The 16,582-nt window shown below is 34.7% G+C and overlaps 1 protein-coding gene across 1 annotated transcript in view; it reads right to left on the bottom strand.

The window, feature by feature from the left end:
* Positions 1-16,582, bottom strand: part of DDX4 (DEAD-box helicase 4) — a 42,053-nt gene that overhangs the window by 16,586 nt on the left and 8,885 nt on the right. The window contains exons 4-13 of the mRNA XM_005887382.3: positions 14,665-14,724; positions 11,223-11,324; positions 10,200-10,280; positions 8,851-8,898; positions 6,961-7,008; positions 6,810-6,857; positions 6,108-6,250; positions 5,340-5,492; positions 3,365-3,519; positions 670-799 (exon numbers count right to left, since the gene is read on the bottom strand). Coding sequence (XP_005887444.2) covers positions 670-799; positions 3,365-3,519; positions 5,340-5,492; positions 6,108-6,250; positions 6,810-6,857; positions 6,961-7,008; positions 8,851-8,898; positions 10,200-10,280; positions 11,223-11,324; positions 14,665-14,724 — 968 coding nt within the window. The remainder of the gene's footprint in view (positions 1-669; positions 800-3,364; positions 3,520-5,339; positions 5,493-6,107; positions 6,251-6,809; positions 6,858-6,960; positions 7,009-8,850; positions 8,899-10,199; positions 10,281-11,222; positions 11,325-14,664; positions 14,725-16,582) is intronic.

Here is a 16,582-nt window from a genome sequence, read left to right as displayed (position 1 = left end):
AGGTGAATTTCTCTGGATATTCTTAATAAGTAAAGAAAAATTCCTTTCTGCAAAAAGAGCATATTTTTAATAATCCCTTTAGAGAACAGTCTTTAAAAAGCAAAGCAGGGTCATGAAAGTGAACTGAAAATACTGATATAGAGATGTAATTATGTGGTATATGAATATTGAAAATAAATAGCCCTAAAATCTCTCTCCAAAGACAGAAACTTAACAATCCTGGATAATATGACTCTCACACTTAAAACAGGAGACAAAATTACTGATGCCACAAAGGTTTTCTTCCAGGAAAAAAAAATGAGTTCCTCAAGACATACATGAAACTAGAAAAAAGCATTGATTTCATTTTTCTCCCAGAGTAGTGGGTCTAGGATATGGATTCTGGAATCAGATCCAGATTCTAACCCTATCACTTACTAGAGCTAATTTAGAGATTAAAATAAATTACATAATCTCACTAAAAGTTTGTTTTCCCAAGTATAAAATGGAAAATACTATTTACTTATTTGTATTAAGATTTATATAAGAAAGCATTCAAGGAATCAGAAGGGAGCCTAATATACAAATGGTACTGTAATGAACATACATATCTTTACACAAGTTTCTCTCTTTCCCAAACAAAACAATTACTAGTCAATCTCACAACTTTGTTATCTGTCTAGAGCCTACCTTTTCTTTGCCTATGACATCCATCAGTCTCCCAGGAGTAGCACATAATATATTACAGCCTTGTACTATTTGTCGAATTGAATGCCCCAACTGGGTTCCCCCATATGTGACAACTGCTCTTACACAAGTCCTATTGACAATAAACATAAATGTCATTTTCTAGTTGCTTGAAAATTAGTCATTTGTTTTTAATGAGATGTAAAATGAAATACATAAAGAAAGAGCTAATACATTCAACATTTCTTTTACAATTCTTCCCCGAAAGTTGAAAAGCTGCAGTAAAAAAAATATCTGCAACTTGTCTGATAGAGCTCTTCAAAAACAATGATAAACACAACCAACACCCACACAACGGGCCAACAACATGAACAAATGTTCATTAAAAATACAAATGGTTTTTAAACACTTTAAGTTCAATATTACTTTTAAAAGCAAAAAAGCAAAACAAATGAAGTCTAACAAAATCTTCCCTCAAGTGTGATAATGCCATGTTAAGCCAGTGTAGGGAAACTGGCACTCAGGGGGATAAACTGATACAATCCCTTTCACAATTTTAGTCTCTATTAAAATTTTAAAACTTATTTTTCCCAATAAATTCATATATAGGATTTTCCCTCAGATATGTCCCCACAAATGGGTAAATATGACTGTGTAATATAATCACTGCTAACATGATTTTTAGTATCGAAAGACTGAAAACTAATTGTCTAACAATAAAAAACAGAATTATAGGCCTTCCTTACAAAAGAACTGAGCATCTATAAAGAGGAGTACAGTTCTATGGTAAGTGTTAGCTCCAACATATACCATTTTTTTTAAAAGGGTGGCAACCAAGCTTAGTATGCTAAGATTTGTTGAGAGGAGAATTAAAGTGCATACATGTGCACCAGCTCTTTCTATACTATTTCACATAAAACTGGTAATAGTGTGCAAACTTTGAAGAGGAGGATTAAAGATAGTTAGATACTTCTCAGTTTTTTGCCACAAAAATGTTCCAACAAATATCCACATACTAATACAATTTTGTGTACACATATTATCTGAAATATCATTATTGTTTAAAAAAAAAAAACTTTTATCTTTTACTTGATTTAAGAGCTCGAAGAGCAACACAGTACATGGGGCTAAGAAATAAAACACTGATATAAGCAATGTACATCTACTTCTTACAAAAGATCTGTCAAGCTTAACATTAAAAGAATTTTAATTTTTCTCCTCTAATTTCAAATTAACTGATTTATACAAAATAAAAGGTGAAGGTTCTAGATAGAAAGCTCTAAAGAATTGTACAGAAAAACACTAATATACCAACAGATAAATGGGTAGACAACAAATGGATAATTCACAGGAAAAATGTACAAAGCATTCAAAAAGGAGTTCAACCTCTCAATAACCAAATAAATGAAAACATGAAGATAGTTGTAGTGATTTTAAAATACGTACACAAAATCTTCAATACACCTTCCTTTAAATATAGATCCTAACTCCCCTCCTCCAAAGATGTGTGCAAGGCTGGCCTCATAGGTATACAACCTGTGCAGTCATACAGAGTCCTATGCTTAAAAAAGACCTGAGCCTGGTTTAATATTCTATTTGCTGCTTTAAAATTCATCATAATTTTTTTAACAAATAACCTTGTATTTTCATTTTGAGCTAGTTCTCGCAAATCATACAGTCCTGAGTATGAGCCAGACTTAGTGACCTGCTTAGTAATGAACAGAATACAGCAAAAGTGACTGCAACTATCTTAAAAAAAGTCACAGAAACCTCCTCCTTGCTCTTTCTCACTGACTCTTCAATCTAAGTGAAGCCAGCTGTCATTTCCTAGAGATGACCATTCTTACAGACAGATCCAATAAAGCCAGATGACTGTAATTCTAAATGACATCTTGTCTGCAACCTCATGAGATGCCAAGCCAGAAACACCCAGCTAAACTGTTCCTCAATTCCTAACCTTCAGAAACTGTACGATAATAATATGTATTGTTTTGAGCAACTAGGTTTTAAGGTAAGCAGCAACAGATAACTAATATAATACCAAATAGTGGCAAAGTATATAGTGAAGTTAGCATTTTCAAATACTGCTGGTAGAATGCAAGCTTTAAAATAACTTCATATTCTTTAACATTAAATCTATTAAATCTACTCTAATAAAATACTTAAAACATAAAAGTAGAAAAAGTTTATAAGCAAGCTGTTCATTAAAGCAAGAACTGCTTTTATTTATAGTAGCCCCAAATTAGAAACAACTTAAATCTCCCAAATAGAGAAATAAAATACAAACACATGGACAATCTTACAGTCATTAAAAATTAGGTCTGATTGTTAAATAAGCAGTTATCCATTTTACTAAGTTATGTGTTAAAGAAACATTAACACATGGAAAATTATTAGGAACAGAAAATTATTAGGAACACCGTAAACTCATTTTTAAACATATACTTAAAAACTACCAGAAAACACATGAATATGTCCACTGTCTTATCATTCTACTTCTATCATCATCTAATTTTTAATAAGCATTTTTAAAAATAGATTCTATAAATAAGATTATGAAAAAGTCAACTTCAGTCAAGTAACACCAAATTAAATTATAGGACTGCATTCTTCTTCATGTACTGAGTTCTTCCCAAAATAAATACAATAATTCTCTAAAGAAAAACTTGTTTGTGAGTGGCATTCCAGATGTACTTACCCAAAAGAAAATTTTCTGGCTTCCAAATAGATCTGATTGATCAACTCTCGAGTTGGTGCTACAATAATACACTCTGGTTCCTGCAGTTCTTTAAAACGACTGGCAGTTATTCCATCACGCATCATATGAGCCAAAATTGGCAAGAGAAAAGCTGCCTAGAAGTTAAATTGCATAACTTACAAATTTATAGGGCATCATCCTTTTCCCTATGGCAACCTATTCCTCATGTCTTTATATCCTTTAGCTTCTTCTTTCATCTTTTTGATAAATTTAAAATGACAAAGGGAAATAATTTTTATTTCAATGAGTTTCTAACATTTTGGTCATCATGTTCATATTATACAATATAAAATGTTTGATAAAGTTAATCTATCTTATGAAACTATCTTTTGTGCTTTTAAAAAAAAAAACACAACCGAAGATTCTAAATAAACAAACATTAACTTATTTTGAGAGGTTAATGAGGAATGTAGCATTTATTCTAAATGATTCCTTTTGAGGTAGAAATAAAATCAGAATGCATGACAAAAGTGGTCCACAAAGCAGAACAAAAATTGGGAAAGCATTCATTTGGATTACTAGACGTATCACCCTTGTAAAAGTTACATATGGCAAGAGAAACTTTGTGCTACAGTTTTCTTATTAAATAAGACACTAAAATCTACCTCCAAAACCACATTTAAGTCACGCATTAGCTGCTATATTGTACAGCTTATTTTCACTTATTTTCCTTTCACCTCTACTATGGAGGATTTTTAAGACTAATATAGTATGAGGTAAGACTATGATCCTGGAAATGACAATCTTTAATGTTCATCTCATGGAGCGCTATTTAATTCACAAATCTCACAGTTTATTCCTAAGACCAACTTGGTCCCATCAGAGTTCTTTTAGCATAACCAGAGGTCACTTCATACTAAGGACCAGGTACTGTACACAGACAACAACAATACATACAGCTATTTCTCATTCTCAACTCCAAACTGTATAGCTATCACACTGTTGTTGTTAATCACTAAGTTGTGTCCAACTCTTTTTGACCCCATGAACTACAGTACGTCAGGCTGCTTTACTATCTCCCGGAGTTTGCTCAAACTCATGTCCATTGAGTTGGTGATGCCATCCAACCATCTCTTCCTCTGTCGCCCCCTTCTCCTCCTGCCTTAATCTTTCCCAGCATCAGGGTCTTTTCCAATGAGGTGGCTCTTTGCATCAGGCAGCCAAAGTACTGGCGCTTCAGCATCAGTCCTTCAAGTGAATATTCAGGGCGAATTTCTTCTAGGATTGATTGCTTTGATCTCCGTGCTGTCCAAGGCACTCTCAAGAGCTTCCTCCAGCACCACAGTTTGAAAGCATCAATTCTTTGGCTTTCAGCCTTTTTAAGGCTCTCACATCCATACATGACTATTGGAAAAACCTTAGCTTTGACTATAAGGACCTTTGTAAGCAAAGTGGTAAATTTCTGCTTTTTATTACGCTGTCTAGGTTTGTCATAGCTTTTCTTCCAAGGAGGAAGTATCTTTTAATTTTGTGGCTACAGTCACCATCCACAGTAATTTTGGAGCCCAAGAAAATAAAATCTGTCACTGTTTCCACTTTTTGTTTCCCATCTATTTGCCATGAAATGATGGGGAAAACTTTACATTACATAAATTATTTTTTCCCTTGCTCTTATAATCAAAGGTCTTATAACCTTCGGTGCTTTGACTCTCAGTTGTTTTGTTTTTAATATTAAGTCCCACAGAAGGAGCTGAATACATTTAGAGATTAAACATCTATGAACTGCAAAACACTACTCTAGAAATAGTTAAAAATTCTTTCTTCAAAAGTACACAAACTTCAATAAAACCAGAAACCAGACGCAAAAACATGAGTATTTATGACAGTTCACTAAAATCATCTACTTGGGAAGAACCAAAGTTCAAAAAGTGACAGTTTGAACACTGGGCAAAATATAAGTAGGGAAGTGACTTACAGTCTTTCCAGAGCCCGTCTGAGCACAAGCCATCAAATCTCGTCCTCCTTGTATAATAGGAATACTGTATTTTTGCACAGGAGTAAGCTTAGTATAACCAGCTTTAGCAATGTTGTTATTCAGTGTCTGACAAAGATTAGCTTCTTCAAAAGTCTAAAAAAAATCAGGGGGCAGTGGTTAAATTCCATGTATCATACACTAGTCATTTCATAAACATATTCCATTTGAATTAGTTTCAAGTTGTTAATTCTACTTTATATAATACATATTCAAAAGTAATATCTAGAACCTTTATGCGATTACTTGATAGAATTAAGGAATATTCCATATAGACAATGGCTCTAAAAACTTGTTCAGCCCCCTTAAAACCTGTGAGATACAAATAACTCTGATCAATAAAAATGGTTCATTACCAACAGGGGATTCTGGGCTCCTCAGTCCTTAGAAAATCACTCCCCTAAGATGCACTTTCTCACATACATAGAAAGCAGAAATATTGAATTTTCAGGAAAAGTATCCTTTTTAATAAATTTAAATCAAGTTTCCATCCTAGTTTGAGGAGGTGGGGAGGAAATATAGTACCCTCCCTTTCAACACAGCAATTAATTCTAATACAGATGTTAGATATGATTCTAAATTTCCAACCTAAGATATTGAATACTAAAGATGAAATTTTGTATTTTTTAATATCAACTTAAAGAAATGTACCAAATTTTTAAAAAACAAAGTTTGCCTCACAGGCATTACAGAAACAATTATTGCACTGACCAGAATTGCTGGTGGTGGATCATGTCCAGATACTTCTACAAGAATAGTATCGTATTTGTCAAAGTTTATGCCTGTTTGATAATGTGCAAAGATGGAGTCCTCATCTTCAGGTGGAGGAGGTGGTATGTAGGTCACTTTTGGTCCTTAGAATTTAAAATAAAATTTACATTATAAGGACTAGAATAAAAATTAAAGAGAAAACAGACAAAAACCAACAGACTCAAATTTAAAACAACATGCAAATTCCTGGGCTTCCCTGGTGGCTCACTGGTAAAGAATTCACCTGCCAAATGCAGGAAACACAAGTTCAATCCCTGCCCCAGGAAAATCTCACATGCCATAGAGCAACTAAGCCCATGTGCAACCTGTGCTCTAGAGCCCAGGAGCTGTAACTACTGAGCCTATGTATCACAACTACTGAAGCCCGTGCACCTTAGAGCCCATGCTCTGCAACAAGAAAAGCCACCACAATGAGAAGACCGCAACTAGAGAGGAGCCCTCACTCTCTGCAACTACAGAAAAGCCTGTGTAGCAACGAAGACCCAGCACAGCCAAAAGTAAATAAATAAAATTACAAAAAAATTCCCAATGTTTACCATTAAAGTTTTTACTTCAAACTTTTTAAAGTTATCTCTTTAAATAGTCTGCATTTGTATTAAAATGTAATATACATTTATGTGGATCACACAAAAATTAATATACCTTGAGTGTCACCACTTTCTCCTCCTTCAGCTTCTGACTTCCAAGAATCTTAAAAAGAATCAAACCAAAAAAAGACAAATGTTTTTTAAAATTGAGGGGTAAAACAATACTCACTATAAAAATTAAATACCTTATCTAAAGTAAAACTCACTCTTTCCAGAGCCTGTAATTACTTCTTCATTTAAACCTTTGTAACCACCTATTAAAGAAATACAGTGACAGTCAGTCAATATACAAGACTATGTATATCTTTATTTTTGTTGCTTGTCTTCAAAAAGAAAAAGTTCTAAACATGGATGGTCCCTTCAAACAAATAATATTTGAGACAATTAAGATAAATAGAATCCTGAATATTTTAAGTTCCCTTAGCATTCAAAATGCTGACTTTATGCAGGTTACAATGTTATAACATATTAGTATCTTCTTTTTTAAGCTGTTATGTCTCTTTCCTATTCCTATATTCCTCAACAAAGGAATATATTTTCTAACAGGAACTAAAAGACCATCTCTGTTGAGATGTCCCCACTATAACCTATAGGTTCTATGATTTGCTAGGACTTAGAATACAGTCATAACTACGGCTGTGACTTATTACATAGAAAAGATATGGAGCAAAATAAGCAAAGGAAAAAAGGGTATGGGGAAAAGGCCAGAGAAGACAAGGTACAAGATTTCAAGAGTCACTCCCACTGGTGTCATACAGGACAACTTGTGACAACATGCTGAAAATGTTTACCAGAGTAATCAATTAGAGATTCAATATCCAGGGTTCTTATGAGGGGCTGATAAAGCAGGCAGGCACCTTCTGCCTGGCATGTACCAAATGTCCCAACTCCCAGAAGAAAAGTGGGTATTCATTATAAACCACATTGTTTTACAAACCATTTAGGCACAGTGGACCACTCTGTGGGGTTAAGGGTGTTGAGACCCCTCCCAAAATCCAAGTTCCCAGAAGTCAGGGAAGGGTCTCGTAAGAAGGACTTTCCAAGAAGAGCAGTCAGGCCTATCATGTTAACTCTTTTCCACATGCTACCCTTGTGGTTTCTAGACAAGGAGTCATTGATCGTGCCATTTTCAGATACTATCACAAAAAGAATAAGGACTGCATTAGATTTGAAAGGCTAACATATAGCATTTTTATATGTGTACTCTCTAATTTTCTTATCCTGTATGTCCATAGGTCTTCAAACCCCTTTTCAAACAAGATCTAATAATTTGTATAAAATATGGTTTAGCCATTAATAATCTTTTTCTGCACCGAAGAAACCAAGAATTTGAAGGAGTGAAGCAGGGAAAAGTGGTTCAAGGGAGTTGCCACTATGAATGCTCTCAGACTAATAATGATCTCAGAATTTTTCAGAGATATTAAACAAGCTTTATTGTTTTACTAGTCTGGAAAATATTTTAACTTTTATATGAAATTTAAGCATTTTTAACTCTGAGATTTTTTTAATAGTATAAAATTATCTATACTGAATTTTTTTTACCCCCTATACCAAGCTAATTATCTCATAATAAGGAAGATTATTTTAATATAAGAATCTGTAAACACAGATTACATCTCCATCTTTAACATTTGCATGGTAACTCCTATTTTATGGTTATACTATTTATTAAACAGTTATTTATTGATGAATTTTAGGTGATTTTCAGTTTTCACTTATTATAAATGAAGCTTCAGTGAACATCCTTTTATATGTATTAAACATATATACCTACAGTATATAATGGAATTGCTGGATTAAAGAGTAGTAGTAAACAACTGGCTTCCCCTGGAGAAGGAAATGGCAACCCACTCCAGTATTCTTGCTTGGAAAATCCCATGGACAGACGAGCATGGTGGGCTATAGTCCACAGGGTTGCAAGAGTCAGACACAACATAGCAACTAAACAACAAAAGAACAACTTCTCCAAACTAGCCGTGCAAATGTATACTCCTCGAAGTGTGTATAAAAGCAGCAACAGTTACCTTTAACTTCAAAAATTAAACTTGGACTACAGTCATTTTAACCACTTACAGGTAAACCAAATAAGAACTCACCTCGTCCACTTCCACCACCACTTCTGCTTTGGAAAGTGTCACCATTACCTGTAAGGCATTGTTTCACAGAATATTCAGAGAAAACACAGCTCCTCTTCAAGCACATAAAACATATAGCTATTTCTGAGAAATCTGAGTAATTTCTCAGGATTCCTAGACCCTTAATCCACCCATCTCCTAATTCTATATTTAACTAAAATCTTTTTCTCATTTGAACATTTTGTTTAAACACTTCATTTTTTAGGGCAATTTCAGGTTCACAGAAACATTAAAGGGAAAATACAGAGACTTCCCAGATATTTCCAGTCCTAACACCTGCATATTCCCCCCCTCCCCATAATCAACATTCCCCACAAGAGAGGTATTTTGTTACAGCTGATAAACCTATACTGGCACAACATAATCACCCAAAGTCCACGGTTTACATTACAGCTCATTCATGGTACTGCACAGTGTTTTTTATGTTTGCAAAAGTATATCATGGCATGTCTCCATCATTACAGTATCATACAAAGTAACTTCACTACCCTAGAAATTCTCAATGCTCTGTCTGTTCATCCCTTCCCTGAACCCCTAGCAACCACTCATTTTTTTTCACCCCTCTTCTTACAGTTTTGCCTTTTCCAGAATGTCATACAGAGCTGGAATCATATAGTATATGGTCTTTTCAGATTGGCTTCTTTCACTCAGTAGCACATATTTAGAGTTTCCCCAGTGGCTCAGCAGTAAAGAATCTGCCTGCAATGCAGGAGTCACAGGAGACGCAGGTTCAATCCCTGGGTTGGCAAGATCCCCTGGAGGAGGGCATGACAACCGACTATAGTATTCCTGCCTAGAGAATCCCATGGACAGAGGAGCCTGGTGAGCTACAGTCCATGGGGTTGCAAAGAATCTGACACAACTGAAGTGACTTAGCATGCACACAGTACACATTTAAGGCTCCTCCATGTCTTTTCAGGCTTGATAGCTCATTTCTTTTTAATACTACAGTTCATTTAACTACTTTTAAACATTTTCATTAACAGAATGCTTTTTTTTTTTCACTTTCTCCTCAAATCCCCTCAGAATCCTTTCTTTGAAACCAAAGGAAACTTCATTTTCCTTCTTCTAACCAAAAGTATAATTTATATTTCAAATTAACTGGTAGATAAGAAAGAAGGAATAATTCACAGAGCACAAATTTTATGAGGGAGGGAAAACTGTCCACGTTCTTTTTCCCTACAAATCTAAAAAGCAGAGATAATCATGAGCCAATCTAATATACTTAAAAATATATATTAGGTTCAATAATCCTAGAGCTAGAAGCAAATGTAAATGATTCACATTCAGTAATAAATTCTATTTCTCACCTGCACCACTTAATGCTGATCTTCTAGAACCAAAAATGCCACCAGAGCGCTGGGTCCCCTCATCTTGTTCATAATCACTATCTAGATTTCCAGATAAAAATTTAGATTATGTTACCTTTTAAAACTTTTAAATCATGCAGTAAACAGAAAAAAATCAATTTATGGTACCAGAAATTAAAAAGATGCAAGATAAAATAATTTAACAGGAATCATAGTATTTTTGAAGTATCACACAGAAGGATTTTTCCATAAATTATTTCCTTCTATTACAAATTACTTTCTCAAAATTTTATTAAAATTATCTTATAAAAGTAGTCAGAGCTAATACTACACCAAAATATGATATAGGCAAATTAAATTACCTTTGAAAAACAGCACTGTTACTGTCCCTCAAAATTTCACATTACATAATCTTACTGCTTATTCTCCAGAATAGCATCCCTTGGTACCCACTGCACTCAAATCAAACTTTATCAGTCTTAAACAGCAACCCTCTGGATCTCTTCACTTTTAAAAAAGTGACAATTCACTAATCTGCTACACATCTATTAAATTATTAAATCATTTATGTTTTTAGTTTCACTATTCTGTTCTCCTCTGTTAAGAGAGATATGCATTCCAAAAGTGACCTCAGGAGACAATATCTTAGCACCAAGGAAAGATGACTGGAAAAATTTAGGTAGAAATCACACTGGTATAAGAAGGTATAATGGGAGGCTGAGTCATCAGAATGCCACTTATTTGTAAGGTCAGTCATCTTTATCAAAGCTCTGAAATGCTTCACAGCATGTAATATTAAAGAACTGCATCACACAAACTGTTAGAAAGATTCACATATTCTCATTTAATCTCTAAGGAATTACATGTGTCTACAAAATAATATTTTACATAGCGTAAGTGATTATGTACCAGCCACTATACTAAACCATCCCCATATAGTCATAACAATCTTATATGTGATAGGTATTATTTTTAATCATTTCTTTAATAAATGAAGGACACTATTTGCAATCCACTACTAACTTGGACTTCCTCGACCAAATCCTCCACGGCAACCTCGGAAACTACCTCTTCCACCTCTTCTGGACGATCCTAAAGCTTCTGAATCATTTCCGTCTTGATAACCTATAATATTAAAACACAAACACACAAACGACACAAAAACCAACAAAGAAATCTTGGGGACACGGTGGCCAAGTTAATTTAAGCCTTGCATAATTCAATGACTTTAATATTTTAAGCCATCAACAGATAGTTACTAAAGAGAAATGCTGTATTTGACCTATAAATGCTCAACTTTACCAGTAAATAGATAAAAGGTATTATTTTTTTTTTTAAAAATCCACTATTTGCTTTGCGAACAAAACCTAAAAATGACTAAAAAGAAAAAGTGACACCTATAAACACTGTGGTGTTAGAGAAGACTCTTTAGAGTCCCTTGGACTGCAAGGAGATCAAACCAGTCAATCCTAAAGCAAATAACTCCTGACTATTCATTGGAAGGACTGATGCTGAAGCTGAAACTCCAATACTTTGGCCACCTGATGTGAAGAACTGATTTGTTGGAAAAGACCCTGATGCTGGGAAAGATTGAAGGTGGGAGGAGAAGGGGACGACAGAGGATGAGATGGTTGGATGGCATCACCAATTCAATGGACATGAGTTTGAACAAGCTATGGGTGTTGGTGATGGACAGGGAAGCCTGGTGTGCTGCAGTCCGCAGGGTCGCAGAGAGCCTGAGTGACTCAACTGAACTGAACTGAATGTCCTAAAAATATCAGTTAAGTCTAACTGTTCTAATACGTCATTCAGGATCTCTGTTGCCTTACTGATTTTCTATCTGGAAGATCTGTATATACAAATGACCAATATACACATGGAGAGCTGCTCAACATCACAGTCATCAGGAAATGCAAATCAAAATCACAATGATACAAGGATATGTTGTGCAATACAGAGGATACAGCCAACATTTCATAATAACTATAAGTGGAGTATGAATCACTATGTTTTGATACCTGTAATTTACAAAATATTATACATCAACTATATGTCAATTATAAAAAACCATAATGAGATACCACTTTATATCCATTAAATGACTATAGTCAAAAAGACAAACACTAACAAGTGTCACCAAAAGAAATGTACTTGAATGTTCAGAGCAGTAGTTTCAGAACAGTCCAAAACTGTACAAAATCCAAGTACACATCATTAGCAGAACAGGAGAACAAAAGAACACTATATAGCAATAATGATCTTCAACTGCAACCAACAATAAGACAATCTCACAATTAAGAAGCTAACCACAAAAATATTATATACTATGTGATTCCATTTATATTAAATACAAAATTTTTTTAAATTTATGCTACTAGAAGTCGGAATAGAGATTAACTGGAAGGGCAGTGCTAATGACTAAAAATGAGCATGAAAGGGGTTTTTGAGGATCTAGTAGTTTCTACTCCTGATCTGCGTGCTTGGGAAAACACAGAACCCAGGTGTTTTCAGTTACTGAAAAATCACTGAGCTGTATACATTTATGACATATGCACCAACCTGTTCCTGTATGACATCATACTTCAACATAAACTTAGATACGGTTCTATTTACACACACATCTGTATTTACTGAGTGACCACCGTGTCACACACAAGTTTTCTACCTTCAAATGTATACATCTAAAGAAAATAGCAATCAGGGACACCCTACTAGACAACCTACACTAGTCAATAAGCCAGGATCAAGCACAAAGAGCTGCAACTGGCTTTTCATTGCTGCACTTAAATATGAATTAAAATGATTTAAAGAAAACTGAATAGTAAGAAAGATAGCCACTGTTCTGCAGAAAACCAAAAGAGCTATGTTTTAGGAACATTAGTGTCAAAACTCCTTGTTAAAGGGGGAAGGAGAGCAATGTTAAAAGACAAGTCTATTTCTTAACTAAATGTCCGCCCCATCATTGCAGGGCCCCCTACAATTGCCATTAAAGACTCAGCTTATGCAGAAAGTGAAGAGGAACTAAAAAGCCTCTTGATGAAAGTGAAAGAGGAGAGTGAAAAAGTTGGCTTAAAGCTCAACATTCAGAAAACAAAGATCATGGCATCTGGTCCCATCACTTCATGGGAAATAGATGGGGAAACAGTGGCAGACTTTATTTTTCTGGGCTCCAAAATCACTGCAGATGGTGACTGCAGCTGTGAAATTAAAAGACGCTTACTCCTTGGAAGGAAAGTTATGACCAACCTAGATAGCATACTGAAAAGCAGAGACATTACTTTGCCAACAAAGGTCCATGTAGTCAAGGCTATGGTTTTTCCAGTGGTCATATATGGATGTGAGAGTTGGACTGTGAAGAAAGCTGAGCGCCGAAGAATTGATGCTTTTGAACTGTGGTGTTGGAAAAGACTCTTGAGAGTCCCTTGGACTGCAAGGAGATCCAACTAGTCCATTCTAAAGGAGATCAGTCCTGGGTGTTCTTTGGAAGGAATGATGCTAAAGCTGAAACTCCAGTACTTTGGCCACCTCATGCGAAGAGCTGACTCATTGGAAAAGACTGTGATGCTGGGAGGGATTGGGGGCAGGAGGAGAAGGGGACAACAGAGGATGAGATGGTTGGATGGCATCACCGACTCGATGGACGTGAGTTTGAATGAACTCCAGGAGTCGGTGATGGACAGGGAGGCCTGGCATGCTGCAATTCATGGGGTCGCAAAGAGTCAGACACAACTGAGCGACTGAACTGATTCACCACCAAATTCCTACCCACCGCCCCTCACAACTCATCCAAGGCTATAGTGAAATCCACAGCAAGTCTCAGCTTCACTAGGAAGGCCTGCTATTCAATGATCTATTCAATGAGCCAATCATCTAATAGGCAAGGGAAAACGATATCTCCAAGTTGCAGCAAAAACTATGATGTATCTAGTGCAGCTCCAAACACTAAAGTTCTATCATAAATATATTTGCACACTTGTAGCAATTTTATAAGTTCACTGTGGTTTTTCATGGATATTGTTGCTATTTTAACATGTCTGCCTATAGATAATCCAGAACTGAGCACTATAATTTTTATACCATCTCACCTCAAGCAGAGGCAGGATTAGCAAGTATGGTAATTAATCTACAACTTCTCCCTTCCCCCATATCTCCAATGTTCCTACTCAGAGACAAAGACATCCCAGTTTATCTATACTGTGAATGACCAAGATTCACACAGTCCCACCTTTTGTAGTTCATAGAACACTCTGGAGGTCTTAGGAAAAGACAAATCGAGTGACATCAGAAAGCAGAAGGAGAGACACCTACTGAATATTAACTCAAATATTAACAGCATAAAGGATATGCCAAAGTATTTTTCTTGAAAGGTTTTCACCACCAGAATTTTTCTTTCAGCTCTTCCAAAATCAATTTTTCAGTTTAATTTCTGTCTTAAGTACAAGTTGTTCCAAAACATGGTCCTTACCGCCTCTCTTGGAAAACCCTCTGTTCCGTGTTTGATTATCTTCACAGTCAATACTAGATTCTTGAATAAAAATTTAACATGTGAATAGCATCTAAATAATTATTGCAGTATTTATATTACTGTAGTATCTAAATAGTACTATCACAAGAGAAATTACTGAGAAAAAATATATTCATAAGCTAACATATGAACAAAATTTTAAATTTTAAAATCACCATAACAACAAAATACAAACACATTATTCAGTCAATTCTTTTTAAAAATCACCTAATATACCTAAATACTAAATGTTAAGCATGTTATCTGTCAAGTTCTGAGCACAGCCAAAAAATAAGAATTTCATAAATGTCACGAAACAGTTTCAGAAATATCTGAACAGTTGAGTAGTCAAACGGATCTCAGAAATGCATAACTATTGTATTTATAATGTCATCATTAATCTGTAAATTGTCTTTCTTAATAAACCTGAGGCATTATAGTGTTTTTTTAATATATACAAACTTTTCCCTATCCATCCTAATGGAAGCATTTGGGGACATCCCGGCTTTCTGTCCTTAGTGACATTATTAAGTAACATTACCAGAGTTTATACATAGTAGTATGAGGATCACTACACTGAAGGATGACTAAAAATTATCAGGAAAGTTGGTTAAAAATAAATTATCAGAACCCACCCTAGAGAGATTCATTTTGAATGTGCAGAGTGATATCCAGGAATGAACAATTTTTCTAAATTAAAAAATTATACCTTATTGATATAACTTTCAGTAATAACTTTAAGCTTTCTAGAAGATTCCAATAAACCCATATTTGGAAAATACCAAGATGGTTTCAAGGAATCTTTGTACATATCACTAACATTTAGTGCCAGAGAACTAGGTCCCAGTGATGACATATGTGGCTCGACAGATTAAAAGCTATCAGTTGTTTATGTACAAAAGTACTAATCTACTCAATTAATATTGATTTATAATAAACAATGACCCACAGCTCTTGTTGCAGGCTCCTATTTGAGCTGACATCAACAATTGACAATATTCCTAAAGAGTCATTTAACATCAAGACAACCTTCTCAGAAGCAAAGATTTCATACAAGGGGGTTGAAGAGGAAAGAAAGAATTCTGGAAAGATTCTTAGAATAATCTGGAATAATGGAATTATTATTTGATGATATAATAATTCATCATCATCTGGAATAATGATGATGGTAGCTAACATTTATTGTCATATATGAAAGAAAACCCACCTCACATAACCTTTGGCCAACTGTTCTCCTCAAACAAACTTACAGTTATTTTGACCACACTGGGAATTAAAATAGGCTAATGACATTAGGAGAAACTGGGTGAGGAGTACAATTACATTAGAGGCAAGCTGAAGGAAATCTTCTGTACTATTTTTGAAACTTCTTGAGTCAAATGATTTCAAAATAAAAAGTTATTAAAAAATAATCTCTGTAGAGTTAAAAATAAAGTTAAGCACAAACAAAAATGAGATAATGATCCCAAGATCAGTTATAATCTACTAATTATAGAAAAATAATGTAATAATAACACATAAAACAGTATCCATCTGACACTCTTCTAAATGAATTCTATTTTAACTTTTTAAATCCTCACAAAAACCTTATGAGGTGGGTATTATCCTCAATTTATAAACAGAAAAAAAGAAATACAAAGTTAAACATGCTTTTTTAAAATAATACAACTGACAGGAAGAGAAGGATCTGGGTCTCAAATCCCGGGTGTCTGATTCCAAAATCTGAGCTCCTTATTACTATACTGGACCAGCTAAGGGACACAAGATACGGGAAAAATAACCACAAAATACACTATACATCTGTGTGCAGAGAAGTTATAAAGACTCCATAGATCAGTGGTTACCAAATGAAAGAGGCATCAGAGTCAGCAGGGAGGCT

The sequence above is a fragment of the Bos mutus genome, chromosome 20 (genome assembly GCF_027580195.1).
Source record: "Bos mutus isolate GX-2022 chromosome 20, NWIPB_WYAK_1.1, whole genome shotgun sequence".
Lineage (NCBI taxonomy): Eukaryota > Metazoa > Chordata > Mammalia > Artiodactyla > Bovidae > Bos > Bos mutus.
The sequence above is the reverse complement of the archived record's forward strand: the minus strand, read 5'-3'. Positions and strand labels throughout refer to the sequence as shown.